Here is an 18905-nt window from a genome sequence, read left to right on the forward strand (position 1 = left end):
TAGAATCCCGAGGCCTGTAGTTTCCTTTTCATAGAGCTACAGTTCCCAGCACACTTAACGAAACTTCCCCATCTTTGGGGGATTGTCATGGGTTTTAAATGTATGTTGCATTTCCAGAGTATATTCAAGTATCTGTAACATTGTTAGGCTTCCCGCCCCCTCATTTTAGAGCATCATCTGTTTGAGAAAAGAAAAAACTGAACAAGAGACCAATTAACATCTTGATTTTTTAATAGCTTTGTTCTGTGGTTTGACCACAGCTCCTTAAGAACAAGCATAAAATCTGTATTTAAAACTAACAACAGCACTTAGAGCAACATTTTCCTTTAAAAGTATTGCAATAACAGACCTTAGGTCTAAAAACTAGAACATCACCATTTGCTCAGTTAAAAGGAGGCAGGTACACAACTGCTGAAATCTTTTTCTGCATATAACTGGAAGTTACATTAGAAATTAAGCAGCAAATTGAGGTTAAAGGGAACAACAGAAGCTTAAAGCAAGTTAAGATTCCTTGTAGTTTCACATGAACAACTACCAATAAGTTTGAATAAAAACCACGGGTTTTTTTATTTTCCCCCAGATACCTTTTAAAAAGTTTAAATGAAAGACTAAATATTGTAGATAGTGCTGTATTATTTGTATTTTTGGAATAACTTCAAAGAAAACACACACAAACAACCGAGGCAGACATAAGAGCAGAACATATGACCCAGTTTGGAAAGCAACAAATCATATGCACCTTATTGTGTAACACAGATTATAGGCTGAAAAATTAACACTAAAATAATAATAAAATGTACTGAAAGCAGGCATGAATGCAGCAGTAAATTCAGTATCTAATAGCCAAGTTAGTGTGCAAACAATAGAAACATTATTTACTATTTGAAGACCAAGGTCTCTGGTAATGTGTAAATTGCTTTAGTACTGCACGTAAAGAAAATAGTTATTCTGATAAAGTCTGTTTTAATTTTTGCCGTCTTAACATGCCTTTGAGCTCTTGTTCCAGAGGGAAAGTGTTTGGTTGTATGCAGGTTGTTGTGGGGTGGGGTAGGGGGCTAAAGTTTGGTTTAAAATGATAGATATCTAATAAGTGGCAAAGTCTGAACGGAGCTCCAGGTCTACTTGACAGGTTTTTATCATATCTTTCCTCACTGCAGATTCAAAGCAGATTGATTATTTTTAAAGAGAAGGTTTTGAGGGTTTGGGGGTGTTGGTTTTTTTTTGGTCCAATGGGTATAAAACATTTTGTTATTGCAATTTTCAACCTGCATGCTAAATACCACCCTGCACACAGTTCACTAACATGCAAGGTTTCATCTACTCTGGAGAACATCACAATAGCGCAGAGCGAGCAAGGAAATGGTCAGCACAACAAAAGTTTAAAAGGTTAGCACTCCATCTCCCAACCAAATGAACAAACAATATTTAAACCGTGCACACAAGTTTTTGGGAGGCTACTTAAAAATATCTAGTGTGGAGGTGGAAGAACAGAACAGTTGGCAAAAATATGAAAGCGCCACAAACACCACAGTACTTGAGGATGGGGATAGCAATTAGTATCCTGGTACAGGATAGAAGTATATATTTCCTAGAAGGATATCAACAAGCAAAACTGCAGGCCTGGTACAGAAGTAACGATATGCTAGCAAGAGCTTAGCGAAGAACACATTTCTGAACTTGTTTGGCCTTGTTGACCTCCACTGTGAAAGACAATGCAGACTGCTTCTCAGATTTGGATCAGTCCTCCAGCAATGACCTAGATAATGATTGCTGACAAGGGCAGCCAAACAAAAAAAAAACTTTTTAAGCACAGCCGTTGAAAGCCACAATGTCTCCTGAGAACACAGCCACCACGAGACATGGAGGACTTCTCTTCATTCTTGTGAGTTAAGTCAACAAAGGTGTGGTCAAGCATCAATTTGTGGTCCAGCTTTGCTGGGGGTGGGCTAGAAGAGACCGACTAGGATAGTTCTGTTGAGTTTAACCTGAAAGGCATCCACATCATCACCGTGTCACTCAAGAGGAGGAAAACACAGACTTGTTAGAGGAACAAATTTCACACTCTTGAGTAACAAGGTCATTCTGAACCTGTGAACCAACAAGGATATTGAAAAGGGTTCCTTTAAAAAAGAAAGAAAAATAATTACAATATTCTGCTGTCTTCAACACTAAAAACCTGCCTTAGTTTTTTCTGAGGTATTTGCTTTGCCTAATAAGCCTAAGCTCCAGAAGCAGGATACAGTGCAGACAGATGGTGAACTTCTACTGCCAAGGCAACCTTGCTGAGCACAGCACCTGCCACACCAAACAATATTTTCCTTGTTCTCATCAAGGGTCTAAGTCCTGTCTCATTATCCAAATTAAAAACAAAGTCGCAAAAGCAAAAAAATAATAATAATGCAATAGACTCTTTCATAAGAAAAGAAACAAAAAAATCCATTGGCCAGAAAAAGAGGTCTTGCAAGGAAAGTAGCTTTGCATCCTTCAAAAGTCACCATAACGTCAAGCATTCCCAAGTTCAACCTGGAATGGGCAACCAGAACCTTTTAAAATCTTGTCTGTCTCTCTCTCTCTCACACACACTGGATGGACAAGTTGGGAAGACACATCAAGATGGCAGTGCTTGTGTTCACTAAAATGAAAAGTGCATGAAAGTTTGTGCAGTGAAGAACCTGCAAAATTCTGTTATTTTTGTGGGAGGGTAGCAGCAGTATGTGTTATTCCTTATATCACTTGGGTTATAAGGACTGGATAGCAAGTCTTGTATCACAGTGACCAGCACATTCCTACTGCAAAGGAAAGATGTGCAGGGAACACCAATCCACCCCCCTTAAGATCACTGCCTGGACTACACACTAAATTTAAAATGGCATTTAAAAAAAAAAAATCCTGCTCCTGTGAAACAAAAATGCTTGTCCATCTTACATTATGAAGGGTGGTTTGGAATTAAGTTCCTACTTTAACCAAATCTTATTTTAAAATGTTGGCATTTCAAATATAGGTGTTCTTAGGATTCAGCCCATCTCTAGGTTGATCGTGTCATAAATAACAAAAAGAAGCCAAGGCTGGTCTAATCTCATAACAAGTAAAGCAACAAGGAAAAATCAGCAGCTAGCTACAACGTTAAGTATTTATGCATTTAAAGTGACACACGCAAACACCACTCACAAGTGACTCCTTACAGCAGAGATGCATCAAGCAACCAATTATCATCAACAGGCTAATAATCAAAAGTGGTTTGTTCAAACTTTTTTTCCCTTATAGTACTTTGATATTTAATAGGAAAATAAAAATACATGGGACTTCCCGTCCTTTGTATGCATTCTTTTGCAAATTCTTACAAAAAAGGACGAAGCACATAAGTAGGCATTCACAAGTTCTATGCCTTTTTGTGTTTAAACAGTTATCTTCTATACATTATGTTACAATATTAACAATGGGTTTCGTTTCGTTTTGTTTTTCTACCTATTGGGTAGGATATGTGCATAATATATTCATGTTATATACAGCACCCTTAAAAATCAAAATTGAAGAGACGGATGACCAAAAAAAGCACCATTTTCAGTGAGGCACAACAAAGCTGGGAGAACAGGCTCGAATCAAAGGATCATTCAAGTCACTGGGAATGTTTCTACTGATTTCAATGGCCTTTAAAGTTTCAAGCCTAGAGAGTGCAAGGGGGATGTTCCTGAACTTGAGGCACCTTAGTTGCTTATGAACTATAATCGTGCATACCTCCAAATGATATATTTTATACACACAGTCATATCCCTTTCGTAACGTATGGGACAAACACAGACAAAATATTTATTTGAAGGGCAAAGAGATGGGGTGGGGAGGGAAATGGAAATGAGATCCTAGCACATACCATGTTGTATCCAAACAAAGAACCTCACATACCAACTCTACTTAAAGCAGCAGCAGCAGCAGCAGCAGCAATACCGCAACAACCAGCCTGATCCTACACAGAATTACATGAAATTAAACCCATACCCATTTCAATGGAACAGACTTCCATGAATACAAATGGATTACTCAACAGCCATCACTGTCAACACACACGTTTGGTGGGACTGGAATAAAAGATTTTCCCCTAGCCCAATGGACCGTTTTCTAGCATTAAAAGGGAGCTAGAGAATGACAAAAGGATCATTCAGTGCATTGGATTCCGAACCACCAAAATTCATGTAAGCTGGGGAAAATATTTGTGTTTGGTCTTGTTTAAGACATGTTCCAACTAGTCTCAGCACTTCCATTTGTTCTTCAGAACAGAAAGAAGCAATAAAAGACAGTATGAGAGCTTTCACCAATATATTTGTAGTTCTAACATTTGACACTGGTGGTTGTCATCACTGTAATATTATCAGAAAAAAATTAAACCAGGCAAATGAATCACCTAAAAAAGTAAAGCCACTTTCAAAACTGGCATTCAAAAGGCAATTTACCATACACACCACTGACTTCAGCAGGAGTATGTTCAAATAAAGTAGTGAGTAAGCCTGTCTATTATGGAAAGTCCGTAAGTGAAATGGCTAGTTTGGCCATAAAGTATACCCTTTTCACTACCAGTCAATACTTGGATAATCTGATTACCGTCAGAGTGCTTTTAAGAGTATGCCCCTCAGGTGCCAGGGATGGAGGGTACAATTCAGTGTAAAAAATAAAAAATCTTATTTTGGCAAATGATTGGTGGTTCCTTTGTCAACATAACTGAAGAATATAACTGTCATTGTCTTCTTATACCTTGTCACAGAAAACTCACTTGTTTTAAGCCATTGGGGTCATCCAAATTGCAAGCATCAGTCTCCATATAGGGGCCTCTTTATTTTTAAGGAACACTTGTTTGACATAGTCCCCAAAGCCCGTAGCAAGCACTTTTCCAATATATACTAAGTAGCCTATCCATCAAGGAAAATGTATATGAATGAGCCCTGTCTCTAGGAAGACTTGGAACAACAACAATAGCATTCTATTAATTAGAGTTAATTTAGGAAGGGAAATCTTCCATGGAGTTATACAAAACAAGTAAAAGTAAGCCTTGCTTGATGGCCTTAGCCATATATATTTTCAAATCCAATTCTAAGCACTAGTAGCAGTAGAAACTACGTGGCAGCCACAGACTTCCCCCAAGGATCATACCAGAGTACAAGAAGAAATTACTTTTGCCATGTCTCCATTCAAAGAATGGGAGGAAAACTGCATTCTTCCTAGCCAAATCTAGACAGACACATACACAAAGGTGCACATACAGGTAGGGGGAGGCAGACTTTTGAGAAAGAAAATAATGGATTTAACAGAATTTCTTAGTAATATTCGCTGACAAGCAAACAGTGAAATGAAGGCAAAGAGTGGATTTTTAAAAAAGAAAAACCTTTACTCATTTTTCTTTAGGAAGGTAACGATCCAAATTAAAAAGCAAATATTGACCAAACTACACCCACAGACAAGGTAGTGCTTGTGTGGTGTTGCTGATTCTGCTTCCATAGGTTCAAAAGGATGCTTTTCTACTTGCATCAATCCAAAAGTAGTCCTGGACAGGACACTTGCAAAGAAGAGAGATCTTGGATGGAATGAACGTTCTCGCACATACGCCTGGGTGGGGTAGCAAGAAATATTAAAAAGGACCCCTGGACGGTTAAGTCCAGTCAAAGGCAACTATGGGGTTGCAGTGCTCATCTCACTTTCAGGCCGAGGGAGCCGGCGTTTGTCCACAGACAGCTTTCCAGGTCGTGTGGCCACATGACTAAACTGCTTCTGGCACAAATGAAGACCGTGACAGAAACCAGAGTGCACAGAAACGCCATTTACCTTCCCGCAGCAGAAGTGCCTCATTATCTACTTGGCACTGGCGCGCTTTCAAACTGCTAGATTGACAGAAGCTGGGACAAAGCAATGGGAGCTCACCACCATCAAGCGGATTCAAACCACAGACCTTCCGATCAGGAAGCTCAGTTGTTTAGACCACAGCGCCACTCGTGTCCCAGCAAGAAATATATGAACAAGAAGAACATATGAAAAGAAGAAATAACTAGACGTAATCACCTGACGAAATACTTGTTGCATTTTCGTGACAAACACTTCTGCCTTTTACCAGCTCCTCTCAAATGTGTAGCTCTAAAGGCAAAAAGGCTTAATTAGTTGATTTATACCATTCAAAAAATTGATACCAAATCTCTGGAATAGTACTGAAAAAGTTTCTAAAATACGAATAGACAAGATATTCAATGAATCTACAAAAGCAAATATTGAAGTGATATATAGAAATTCCATTGGCTTCACTAAACTGCCATTTGGAAGTTATGTCAAGATAACACCTTGAACAATTGTGTGCATTGCACATCATTTTAGAGACTTTTTTTTTTTACTGAGTTAAGTGTTCTAATATTTTCAAGGGGTTCCGCCACCACTACCACCTCCATGCCTATAAAGCAAAGGTAGCATTGTTTCACAACGAAGTTTTCCTCCAAATTAAAAAGATATATAAATGAAGGTTATTTTTTTACTAAAGCTATCCAAAAGTTGGAATATGAGAGATGTTGTAGCAAGGGGTTTGATTTGTATGGGGGGAGGAAACACCTCTGCCTCCCTAGTTTAGTCTGTAGCTGGAAAAACATTAAATGCCTAGATATTATGATTCTGTGTCATACATTACACAGGCACAAGAACAAAAATAAATTATAGTGTGATAACAGTATTTTCTGAACAGCAACATGATCTGGGTTTTTTCTTGGCCAAGGAGCATGCAGTTAACTTAACAGTATGATATCTCTTGGACATATGAAACTGCAGGGGCAGTTTTGAGTTTCTGCATGCATGATGTTTCAAAACAAGGAAACAGAATTTCTAGCAGTCATGCTACGGTGCAGCTTCAGTGGACCGAAGACTTACTGCATCCTTTTTTTAAAAATAATATTTATTAGGTGTTTAAAATTACAAAAAGAAAGAAAAAGAATTAAACAAAACAATACAATACAATACAACGAAGACTTACTGCATCCTGATGACACCACCTGCCCCTGTTGATTTAGCATTATCATGCCAAAACAAGAAAAGTGGTACCAACCAGAAACAGTATCTGTTTGTTGCACATTATAAGTCCCTGTTCTGGAATGTGTCCACTGAGCTGATGCTCAAGACTGCCATTTTGATTAGCAAGAATAAATGTGAAGACTGGTAAAGCTCCTGTGTGGTTTGCATATGTTAGTATCACTCCAAACCTGCAAATCTAGATGCATCTTTAAATGCTCTACATACAACTCATTGTGCAAAGTGGTGTGAGGTTATGGTATACAAGAAATGCCCCTATTTCATAAACATATCCAATCAGTATTTTGTGTAAAGGAATTGGAAGACATAACAGATGTAACTTAATTTCATGCCCAACACCAAACAAGTAGGAATGAAGCCCTGAAAATGTACATGGAGTGCAATGAAATAAGTAGCTCCCATTGGTACTTTCTTATAACAACTTTCACTTTTAAACTGCACAATTAAAAGTCCTAAAACAACAACTTAAATTTAGGCTAAATTATCTTACCACCTTAAGCCCCTCAGTTCACCATTTTCACAAGTGAAGAACTTGTGAGCTAGTTCTGAGCTAGAATTCTTCTAGAGTTTTCAATAGGAATCACCACATAAACCTTTATCATTTCCTTCCTAGGAAGAGGCATTTATAACATTTTAAATAGGGATCCCATATATGCAGGCCTTGAATAAAGTCTGTTAATACTAGTGAATTTCTCTCTCCACCACAGGAAAAAGGGAAGATAACACTGCAAATTCTGAAAGAACTAGATTTAGATACAATTGATTTTCAAAACCAATCAAAGAATGCTGCAAAATAGTTTAATCTGTACCAAACTAAAAGCAATTTAAAAAGTCAAGTCTTCTTTGATTGTACATGGTCTCAAGCCCTAGTTGAAAGAAGCTTGAGAGGTGAAAAAGGAAACTATTTTTTGCATTATTCTCCTGCATAACACCTGATGTTTGGGGGACTGCCACACACTAACAGAAAAATGACAAGGGATAATCCTCAAAGTTGGGTTTAAATCCCCTCTTGCATATAGTCTACAAAAAAAATGGAGCAGCCAGTTTCCACACATCCCTTCTGTCATAGGTTGGTTTGAGCATTGTGTGTGTCTCTATAAAGAGAAGATGCTCCCTTTTGAATGATGCTAAACATGAAAAGGTTTGGGACCTTGATTTTGTGGTCTATACACACTTTGCATGTTTCATATTGCTAGCCTTCCGGCAAGACAAGCCCTACGCCGACACAGAGACAGCCACTTCAAGCAGCTGATTTTGGATGAACTGAACGGGCAACAAACTGTCTGTGTGCTTTTAATGTTAAGGAGAGAGACTACCTCAGATATCAAAATAATCTTGACCAGCTTTTGCTATTATTTGCCAAGACTTGGGTACAATATTTGGGAGCAGGCCTCTGTAGTGCTTGTCTGAGGCCGGGGGTGGGAGTCTTGTTGGAATAAAGTTATAAACTCAAACAGTGTAGGTCCAGCAGGCTGCTGGTGAGCCCCCCCCCCAACCCAAGGCCTGGGGCAAATGTATCTTGCCCCCCCTCCCCACTACATGGGCCTGCTTGGGAGGGCACTTGTTTTTAGATGTAGAGTTGATGAGATTTTCAGCTTAGAACTGACTTTTTAAAGTCATCCTGCACCAAGTCAGGATTTGTTTTAAGAAATTATCTTGCATTTTAAACATAGCGACCCACCCCTTGACATCCCTTCCCACCTCATTCAAGAATATCTGCCCCCCCCCCAAAAAAAAAGAATCCATGCCACATTAAGTCTTGTCCTGAAGCAAGTACAAAGGATGCACAAAGAAGCACATTAGAATTTACGCACTTCTAAGCTCACTAGCAATTCTCATCCAAGATGCTAAACAAACTTTGTTCTCATTAATGAACCTGGGATCAAATTCATTGTCAGGAATGCCCTTGCAGGTGCGAAAAAGGACAGCAACAAAGGAGAAACGTCTCAATACTCATAGATGCAGCAAAGGAAAAAGAAAGAAAGAACCCAACAGCCAGCCAAATAGAGATTGTCCCAGGTCAGGACGACATTAATGTGGTCTCATATATTTAAGTTGGAGATTATGTAAGTATAAAGGAGAAAGATGTTTCAGCCTTGATGCTGCTTAGACACATAACGATGGGCCATCTCATGGGTAAGCATCTGCTCATGAATATGCATCTATGTTTAAGCCCTCACGCCAAATGCATGAACGATGAAGAGCTTTCTGAATTAATAAAACCTTTGAATAAACACAGGAAATCGGGAGAGCTCAGGAACTTGTGGCAGCCACCTAGAAATAATCCTAACCCTCTGCAGATCAATGCTTAAACACTAGACCAAATCCAACAGCATTACCTTTTATGGAATACATTCTTGGCAAAGCAGGGAGGAAATTTGGAGTCCAGGTGATCTAATGCCAACACCTACTTGCCCATCGGTTGATCCAATAAGTACCAGTTTGTCAGCTGAGTTCCAATTAACGACTGCTGAAATGCAAAGACCTTAGAGGTTTGAATAAATTATCAGATCATACAACAGGAGAAACTTTCTACAGATGCAAACTAATTTAACACATGTGCAAACTTTAAATCCAAATTATAATATAAAGGTATGCCCCATCTCTAACCATTTAATTCTGTAATATTAAGTTCAGAAACGTCTCACTTGGAAATCACATTAGGCAGGAGCTGAAGAACAGCTGGTCATTTAGTCTCACTGAACAGAGTCCAGTGGATATTATTAAATGGATACTACTAAATCACCTTATAAGCTTATCTCCCTTGAAAGGAACAGCATTCACAAAAAGCAAGAACTTCAATATAGCCGACTTGTAGTGGCTGTTCACACAACTAAGCTATCACGAGATATTTAGTTAACACGTGACAGACAGAGGTATGCAAGTCAGCCCCGCTTACTTAGATGAGAAAAAGAGCTTTTAAATCATGGCTACTTTAGGACAATGAGGAAGTGGGCTCTGGTCAGCTCACAAAAAGCTTCTGTGGTTTTAGCTTATTAGCTAGGCTGTCCCTCAAGCTAGTCATCAAGTTCACAAGCCACCTTAGATTAATGAAAGCATATTTATACAGAGAAAACATCTAAAGCACAGATACACCACACATGCTGATTTGGCATAAAAACTCTGCATAGATCAGAGACTCCGTTCGGCAATCAGGTTTCAATCTTAAATTCCTTTAGTTTGTGAAGTTCAACAGAAATCCAAACTTCATCAAGCTGAGCAAGGGCTACAGTGCAGGTCATTACAATAGTTGGTGCACCTGTCAGCTGTTTGAGTTTGCAAAATGGTGCCCTTAACGACTATATAAAAGGGAGACTTCCAAGGGAAATCTTTGCCATGCAGCTAAAACTCGCTCAGGAATATCAAAATTTAAGACGCTTTCTTCTAAAGTTCATTTGTTAACTGCATTTGAAGTACCTGTTTGTGCTTTGTGTGTGCTTTGTTTTCACAACCAGTCCCCTTTGGAATACCTTCCAATTTCATTTGCAACACAGGTGATCAATCACAGAATGAAATACAAATTCACTGGGGTGCCTTAGGCTGCATTTTCTTTAAAAAAATAATTATATATATGGTACAGTTCTAAATGATTTTCAAAAACATGACACAGCATGATCCTAAAAACAAGTTTACACAACTGTTTGCACACTCGACATAAACCAGTTCAGATCAGTGCATGAAGACATGATGAACCAATTACAAAACTGATTAACTCAGATTCCCAAACAATTCCCCGTAGCATTCTAATGGTGCAAGCTCTGCAAACAACCACTTTAGCATTGTCAAACCAGCAGAAGAAATGGAAGCTACTAGGGAAAGGGCCTTACAGAGGTCTGATCTAGCACACAAAAGATAATAGGAAAAGCACAACAAAAGTGCAATTTAACAGCAAAAACTCATAATGTATGTTTAAACCATTTATTGTAGGATGCCAGGCTATGCAACTGATTATGGGCTCCAGTGAAGATAAAAATCTGCAGAAGCTTTAGGTAACAAGGACACTGCATTAATTTTTTTTTAAGAGAGGGGGACAAGCAATAAGATTTCGTAATAATCACACACAAAAAGGTAAATGCATCTGGCATTTTCATCTGCTTCTAGTTAAACAAATGGCTTATAGCAAAAACCACCTAAAGGAAACGTCTGTAATTTCACATTTGCTTTCTTCCACTCATAAATTTCTAAGACAACTTGCCAATGTCCCGTTTGAATGCAAAAATTATTGCAAAGGGTAACATGTTAAGATGTCTTTTGCTGTTTGTTTGTTTATTTATGGAAAATGGTAAAAGATCTGATTAAATCAAAGTCCCCTTTCAATGATTAATCAACAGAAGCCTAGACAAATTTCTGAAGAGGGTTCCTAGGGGCTAATCATTATTCCACAGGTGAAAAGACAACATATAGAAGAACTTCATGTAAAACAGTTCTCATATAGTGCAAATTTAATACACTTGTATCACAACACAAATTAACTCCTCGTATTCATCTAGGTTTTCCCCTAACTTTATACCTTGGCACACAAAACAGAAATGCTGAGTCAGATAAAAAATTCACACTTCTGGGAGGGCGGGGTAAGGATAGCAAACTGGCCAATTTTGCCCCCATTTAACTAGTAACCCTTTCTTGTCCTCTTCTTTTAGCCATTCACTCAATATAAAACTGGCTGTGTAAGCCATATTTCTGTGCTAAGTTACCTCTTATAATTAAATAAATTCAAATAGTTTATTTAAAATAATAATAATATATTCCCCCACCCACCCCCAAAAAGAAAAGAAAAGTAGAACACTGCTCATGGCCAAACTGAATGGAAGGTTGTAGTTGTTTCAAACCACTTCTCATGCAATTCCCCTGAAAGGAATCGGAAACAACAGCTTTGCACGTTTGGTTTTACGAAACCGCATCACATGAAACTTAAAACAATATTGTGCACAGGGGCATAGAAACTTCTACCATGCTCCTGCTTGATTCTTCCATCTCTCTTCAAGTGCATATGGAAAGGGAAACTAGACAAGGTTTCCTGGTTTCCTGTCTTTGCCTTTAATTGGGACTATTGTGCTCTCCGAATTGTTCTGCTGAAACTGAAGTCTGCTCCCCCTATGTGACGAAGGAGGGGCGTTGCTTTGCTGGTGATGGAAAAAAGAGGAACCTGGGTAATGCCCCATGACCTCACTGTAAGTCGGGGGTGGTCCTTCCATCCTTCCATTACTGCTATAATTGGTTGCACTTATGCCCGAATTGCTGCTCGGTGGGCACGGGCCCCCATTGTACATTGAAATGTCTATCAAGTCGCTGTCAAATATAGTTCTGTTGGGTGGTGCCCTCACAGATTCTCTGTTGAGTTCCATCTGTTGTTCTGGGTCCCGAAGCTGCAGAGTGCATGGCCCTTGGTATGGTGGCGGCTCTTCACCATCGGAGAGGGAGATAGTAGGAGGGAGGTCAATCTCGTGCTGCATGTACGGATAGGTTGGCTGGAAGCGGCTGAAATGTTCCCTCTGCATAAAGGATGGAGCAGTAAACCTGTCTCTGGACTGTGGGGCATACATGATCTGCAGTGTGAAGGAGGAGGCATCAACTAATCAATCAAGTTAAAACCTAGTTCACACATGTATTAGACATACTCAGTACAGGACACATAACAGGTGTGGGGTAGAATAATGTGGAAGCAGCATCATAAAGGGTTATTTTCCTGGATGATATTCTCCAAGATGTCTTATATAACCCAAGCATCTGGGCCAAGGAAAAGGGCACGGATGAGTTTCAGTCATAGGACAAGACTTCTGCAAACAAATTAGATTTAACCAATCAGACAAATTGAATGAATTCTAAAACTTAGGAAACTTCTGATCCAAAATTATATTCTCCACTGGGTCTTTGATTCGATTCCTTGAACCCTAGCCAGTGTACAACACCTGTGGAGGACCCGTGGCCCAAGGAGCTCTACACAGTGGTACCTTGGTTTACAAACTGAATCTGTTCCGGAAGTCTGTTCTTAAACCAAGGCATGCTTTCCCAAAGAAAGTAATGCAAAATGCATTAATCCGTTCCAGACTTTTAAAAACAACCCCCAAATCAGCAATTTAACATGAATTTTACTATCTAACGAGACCATTGATCCATAAAATGAAAGCAATAATCAATGTACTGTACTATAAAATAAAACAGTATTGTGGATGATAAAAATGAAAACTAAAAAAAATTCTTACCTGCACTGATAGTCATTGTTTGGGTGGGGGGGCTTTTATCCATTTCCGCAGTCACACAACCAATCAAACAGTAGCTGAACTGGGATCCACACAGATCCCCACCCCCCAATGCTGCTGTGGGAAATGATCCCTAGAGTGCGCGCCTCCCACAGCGGCATGGCGGGGGGAGCTGCGCACCTGAAAACCAGCTGGCTGGTGGGCATGCAGCTTCCCTCCCTCGTGGCTGCGGGAAACACCATGATGACCGCCTTCTCCACTGTCGGACAATGGAAGTGTGGCACTCAAAACGGAAGTGCACTCCCAAACAGAGTACGTTTGATTCCAAAAAGAGTTTGTTAACCAGAACACCTTCTTCCAGTTTTGAAGTGTTTGTATTCCAAATTGTGAACTAGGCTGTTCGTAGACCAAGGTAACACTGTACAAACCACTTCCTCTCTCAAAGATCCCACTTATTTTAGGAAAACTGTGTGGAAATCTACACACTGGAAGCACAGGCGCATGGGGTGTGGGGTGCCCGGGTGCTGAGTTCTCAGGGGCGCCAGACCGAGAGTCCGGGGCCCAAGAGTTGAGTCCAGAGAAGAGCCTGTCCGTCGGTCGGAGCGCCACAGTGGGCTCTTCTGCTGCGGGCAGCTCTGCGCTGTGAGTTCAGAGACACTGAGGCAGCCGGCTCTGCCCTCCTGCTCACCTGGGACGGGACAACCTGGGGGGGGGGGGCAGATCTTTGCACCCCAGCACCACATATGCTTAAGACTTGAAGTTAAGTTGACTGCAAAACTGCAGTCACAGCACAAGGGGGAAATATGTGCTATTAACAAAAACGTAGTTTCTGGAAGATCTGAAGTGTGAATGAAAGCTTACCTCGGAAGCTCCCCGACGTGAAGATGAGCTGTCGGAAGGCCACAAACACCCCTCCTAGCACAAGAGAGAAAACGAGAGAACACTTAGCGTCTGAACAAGGTTTCTTATTATATTTTCATGATATTAATGTTCAACATCCTAGTCAACTTCACATCATTCATGATTTGCTCTAATATTTACATACTCAAAGAATTAGGATATATTTATTTTCTCCAACGGCAGATACAGTGATTCAGTTCCAATTAAGCCAATGGGCATGGCCTACTAGTAAATGAAGCCTAAGAGCCTGACCCTGTGTGCATCTGCTCCGAAGCAAGTCCAACTTAGTTCTACAGAACTTACTTCCCAGTAAGTGCACAACATTCCAGTCTATGTCAGTTTACACCTACAGTTTAATTAAACTGGTCTTGTAACACAATCCAGTGAATACAGACTCTGAATAAAAGTATTCTCTCTTTTTCAGCAAGCCTGCCACTTGCCAAAGGGAACATTTAGAAGATACTTATTTTGTCTTACCAGTTTCTAAAAGTACCATACATAAAAACTAAAAACCATCTAAAAGAAGTAGAAGATGGCTTGTAAAACCAGTAGTTGCAGGTTTTATCTGACAACAAAGTGCATGAAAATCGCACTCAAATATGCTAGTTGACATGCAATGGGGCTTTTTGATCCAGTTTCCGTGGAAACTCAACTGCATCAATGAAAATAAACTACAGTAAAGATTTTCTAGCACTATATTTGTAGATTCTCTCTAATCTCTGCCCCTTCTTTATGCCTGACTCCAATATTTCTGTGGATCATTCCTTCTGTTATAATATTCCATTTTTTATTTTTACTGATCAGCCCATCAGGAAAACTGAGGCACAAATTTTAAGCCAACTAGAGAGAAAGAGAGAGAAAGAGCTTCCATCTTCAGATTTGTTTCCATCAAAGCTATGAATATGAAAATGCTCATTTAGGATTATCCCAAGTCAGAATCTTCATTTTGTGTTTACATGGCTAGGGCCCCTAGGGCCAAGAACCCTAACTGGTCAGGAAGGAGAGAGCACATAAAGGTCACTGCTACGCTACAAACTTCACTGTTTCTAGCTAAGGTCCCAATATTGACACTCCTAACGAAGTTAATTATCCCAAGGTGAAATGTACTCTTTGTGTAAATAAACCCATTATTGAAATGAGGTAATGGTTTGTTATCATGAAAACAAGCTCATTTAAATCTGCTCAGAAATAGAATTTTGCCAGGACTGTCTCTTTGTCCTCGATCTGGATCCAGCTCTTTGCGCTCACCAGTGGGAGCAAAGTACAATGCTAATTGCACCAAACAGGCTGTGGTCCATCTGTCGTTAAGAATGCTGTGGGTGGTTTTTTAACACACTGTTTTGATGCTAAAGATGGCATGAATAGACCAAGTCGACACAGTTTAGGATTTCTCCTTAGTATTTGAACAGTCTTGTGTGCATCTCTCACCCACTTCACCGTAGAAATCAACGCTTAAATAGGTACTTGCTTGGCCTCCATGGCAATAAACCAATTTCTCCCCACCCAAAAAAACAAAAAGCCTGAGAGGAATCTTGCCCATCCACACTCCTGAGAAATGAAAGACACATACAGCACACACAGCATTCCAATGCATTTCCCCAATGTAGAAGGCCCAGAAGAGCAGCTCAGGGACTCCTCAGCTTTCTTCATTTCTTGGCAGAGGAAAGCAGGCTCACAGCATTCCTAGTGCCTCCCATTTCCTGGATGGGAAGACCCTATCAGCTGGGTGGCAAAATGGGGTAGATTTTCCATGGAAACTTTTCAGTTTCTTCAGTTCAATGCAGGATGCCAATTGCAAATACAATCACAGCTTCAAAATTAGCTTCATTTACTAAATACAAGTAGAATAAACATGTAAAATTTGATCACCCTCTAGGGTGGCAGAAAATTCCACAATGTGAAAATCCAAACTACTCTAATTTCCATGGGACAATTTCCCCCCCAAAACCCAACATCACAGCAGCTGAGAAGTGGCTTCTGTGAACATCTCCTTCCCCCAGAGAAAGAGTTGTGACATGCAATTGCAGTAGTATATTAAGAAAAAGAGCAGGTGAGCTGAGCAGAGGGTGGGTGGCAAGTGAGAGGGAGACACCCTAGTTCATATTTGCAAAACTGCCTTAAAATGGGTTCCATCATAATTTCTTCAGGTCTCTGTTGCATTTACAGTGCCTGCTGTGATTGTGGTTGCTGCTGCTGCAGTTTCCTACCACTTCTCTCTACATCTCTTATTCCCTTTTCTCTTTAGTCCTAGTCTCTGGCCAGAGATTTCTGATTGAAGAACTGTACCCATAAAGCATCCTCTGCTAATGAAATTAAGGAAAATTCAGAAGTAAGCCCAAAGGCTAAAACAACCAAGCGCCTTCCAAAAAGTCAAAGAGAAGCAGGTGCTGCTCACAAAAGAGGCAGTCCAGGTCTAAGATGCTCAAACCAGAAAATTAATGTCACGGCAAGGCCCCAAATTAGGTGCAAATACTTGTAACTGTACTCTTTCAAGACACAACAGTAATTCAAATCAACTGTCTCAAAACCTGTAATTCTTAATACTTATTGGCCTCATACAGATGCAATGGATTACATAAACCATGGTTTACTAGCCCAGGAGCCTGCAAGCTCACATTTCCTTACTGGCTCCAGTGAAGCCATCTTAGTTTTTAAGGATACAATCCTGCACCCAGGAATAAACCTCGTTGATTCAATGGGACTTGCTTCCAAGAAGATAAGTATGTGATTCATAGACTCATAGAATCCTATAGTTGGAAGAGACTCTGAGGATCATCTAGTCCAACTCCCTGCAATGCAGGAAAATCCAGCTGTCCCATCCGGGGATCAAACCTGCAACCTTGGTGTTATCAGCACCATGCTCTAACCTACTAGCTATCCAGGCTGTGATTGCACTGTAATCCATAATTTGTCTATTTGAATGTCAAAGGAAACTAGTTGAAGAAACAAGGAACTCTGTGGTGAAGCAGGGCATGTGAGGAGCAGGGGGTGGTATGCGAGTTCCCAGGCTCATAAAGCATCATTTGTTGGGCTGGGATAGTTATGTCTCAACTAGGCCATTGGGAGTTTTCCAAACTGACAATTTTATGGGCAAAACATTTTGGGGAGGGACACTGTTAGGGTGTGACCCAGGGGGCTTGAATCTAAGGTCTTTTGCACCTGGCCCTAAATCTCCCGTCTCTTCTTAGCCTTTATTTTTTTGATTAAAAAAAACTTTTAAAATTGCATTGCTTTACAAGGCAAATTCTCCTCTGGAAGCTGACCTAAATTTGCATCTATAAATATAAATTAACATATGCAATTTGTATCAAGGGCCTGTGCACTGAGTCATGCTTTTGGGATTGGAAGCTACATGATTTTACAGAGCTTATGTCTGCTAGTTAAAGGAACTTGTAAGAGGAACAGCAGCAGAAAGTCAAGGTGTACCACTTAAGAGACCGACTGTGCTTCCAAACACCACTTCCCTATTACATAATAAAAAAAGGAAAAGATTTTCGTTCTGTCGTCTCATGTTCTACCGATTGAGCTACTGAAAGGTGATTTATCAGAGGTGCTTTTGGGGGGGCCACTAGGTGGCGCATCGGAAGATGGCTGACAGTAACATCTCTCCGACCCACACGAGGTAATTTGGAGGCTATGATGGGGGTAATTAGCCTCCTTAACCCCCCCCCCAGGATTATGGGGGGGAAGGCCCTTGCCTGCTGTGCCCTATACCACCCCCGAATTTGTGGGGGTGGGGGCACTAGGCACAAAGCCCTCCTGTGGGATTTTCGGCACTCCTCGACGCCGTCCCCGATTCGCGCCGCTGGTTGCAATGATCTTTAAAAGAAATAATTTGGACATGATTAATTGCACATACATCAAGGAAAAAGGGGAGTAAATACTGCTGGCAGAAGAGATCTCTGATAACAAGACAACAATAAAATACGAGAAGAACGTCAAGATACGGTAATGACTGAGGGGGGAGGGGGGGGAAAACCTGCCTCTACCTTTTTATGTGATTTAACAAGAATCCCCCTCCCCTAATGAGTCAGAAATTAAGGACTTAAGCTGTGGATTTAAGGCTGTGTGGAGATAAACTTTCGATCCAAAGCAATGTTTCAAGATGAAGCTAGAAAGCTAAGAGTTTTGGAGTGACGCAGTCAGGAAAAAATGCTGTTCGCCATTTTGTGAGGCATTGTGGGAGCTCTTGGGTCTGGGAGGAGAAAGAGAGAAATAGAGTTGTTTACATATCGTGAATCAACTCCTCGGTGGGACTTAGGAGCGACAAATGCCCAAATTTACGATGGATAAAGTGATGTTATCTACGAAGGAGATATATGGAAACCATCTGGACTTAGTGGAGGAACGGGAAATCCACACAGGATTATTACACTTGCTATCGGCTTAAGGAGACTAACAGAAGAGATCGTAAAGGAAAAAGAGAAATTATACGAACAAGATATGATGTGGCAACACCAAGATAAGACTGGATAGAATTATGAACTTTGTTTGGACTGATTGGGACTGATTTGGACATTAACACAGTAATAAGAAGATGATCTGAATTCCCCTTTGGATCTTGAAGTATGGGTTCCCCCAACAAAATTTAAAAATTTGGCTTTGTAATTCGGAATTTAAATGATGTGATTTAATTTGATGTGATTGGCCAGTTAATAAAAATTATTTAAAAATATATATATATATATATCAGAGGTGATTTTTACACACTTGGATCCTGGTCTCCAATTATTAACTTTTAACTCTATTTCAAAAAAA

General features: G+C 40.1%; 1 protein-coding gene across 6 annotated transcripts in view; it reads right to left on the reverse strand.

Moving 5' to 3' along the window:
- Window positions 1-213: 213 nt before the first annotated feature.
- Window positions 214-18905, reverse strand: part of LDLRAD4 (low density lipoprotein receptor class A domain containing 4) — a 288568-nt gene continuing 269876 nt past the window's right edge. For all 6 annotated transcript variants that reach the window (XM_079982993.1, XM_079982991.1, XM_079982992.1 and 3 more), the window contains 2 exons: window positions 14109-14162; window positions 214-12593 (listed from right to left, as the gene is read on the reverse strand). In XM_079982993.1, coding sequence (XP_079839119.1) covers window positions 12051-12593; window positions 14109-14162 — 597 coding nt within the window. In that variant the 3' untranslated portion in view covers window positions 214-12050. The remainder of the gene's footprint in view (window positions 12594-14108; window positions 14163-18905) is intronic.

This window comes from Podarcis cretensis, assembly GCF_951804945.1.
Source record: "Podarcis cretensis genome assembly, chromosome: 7".
Taxonomy (NCBI): domain Eukaryota; kingdom Metazoa; phylum Chordata; class Lepidosauria; order Squamata; family Lacertidae; genus Podarcis; species Podarcis cretensis.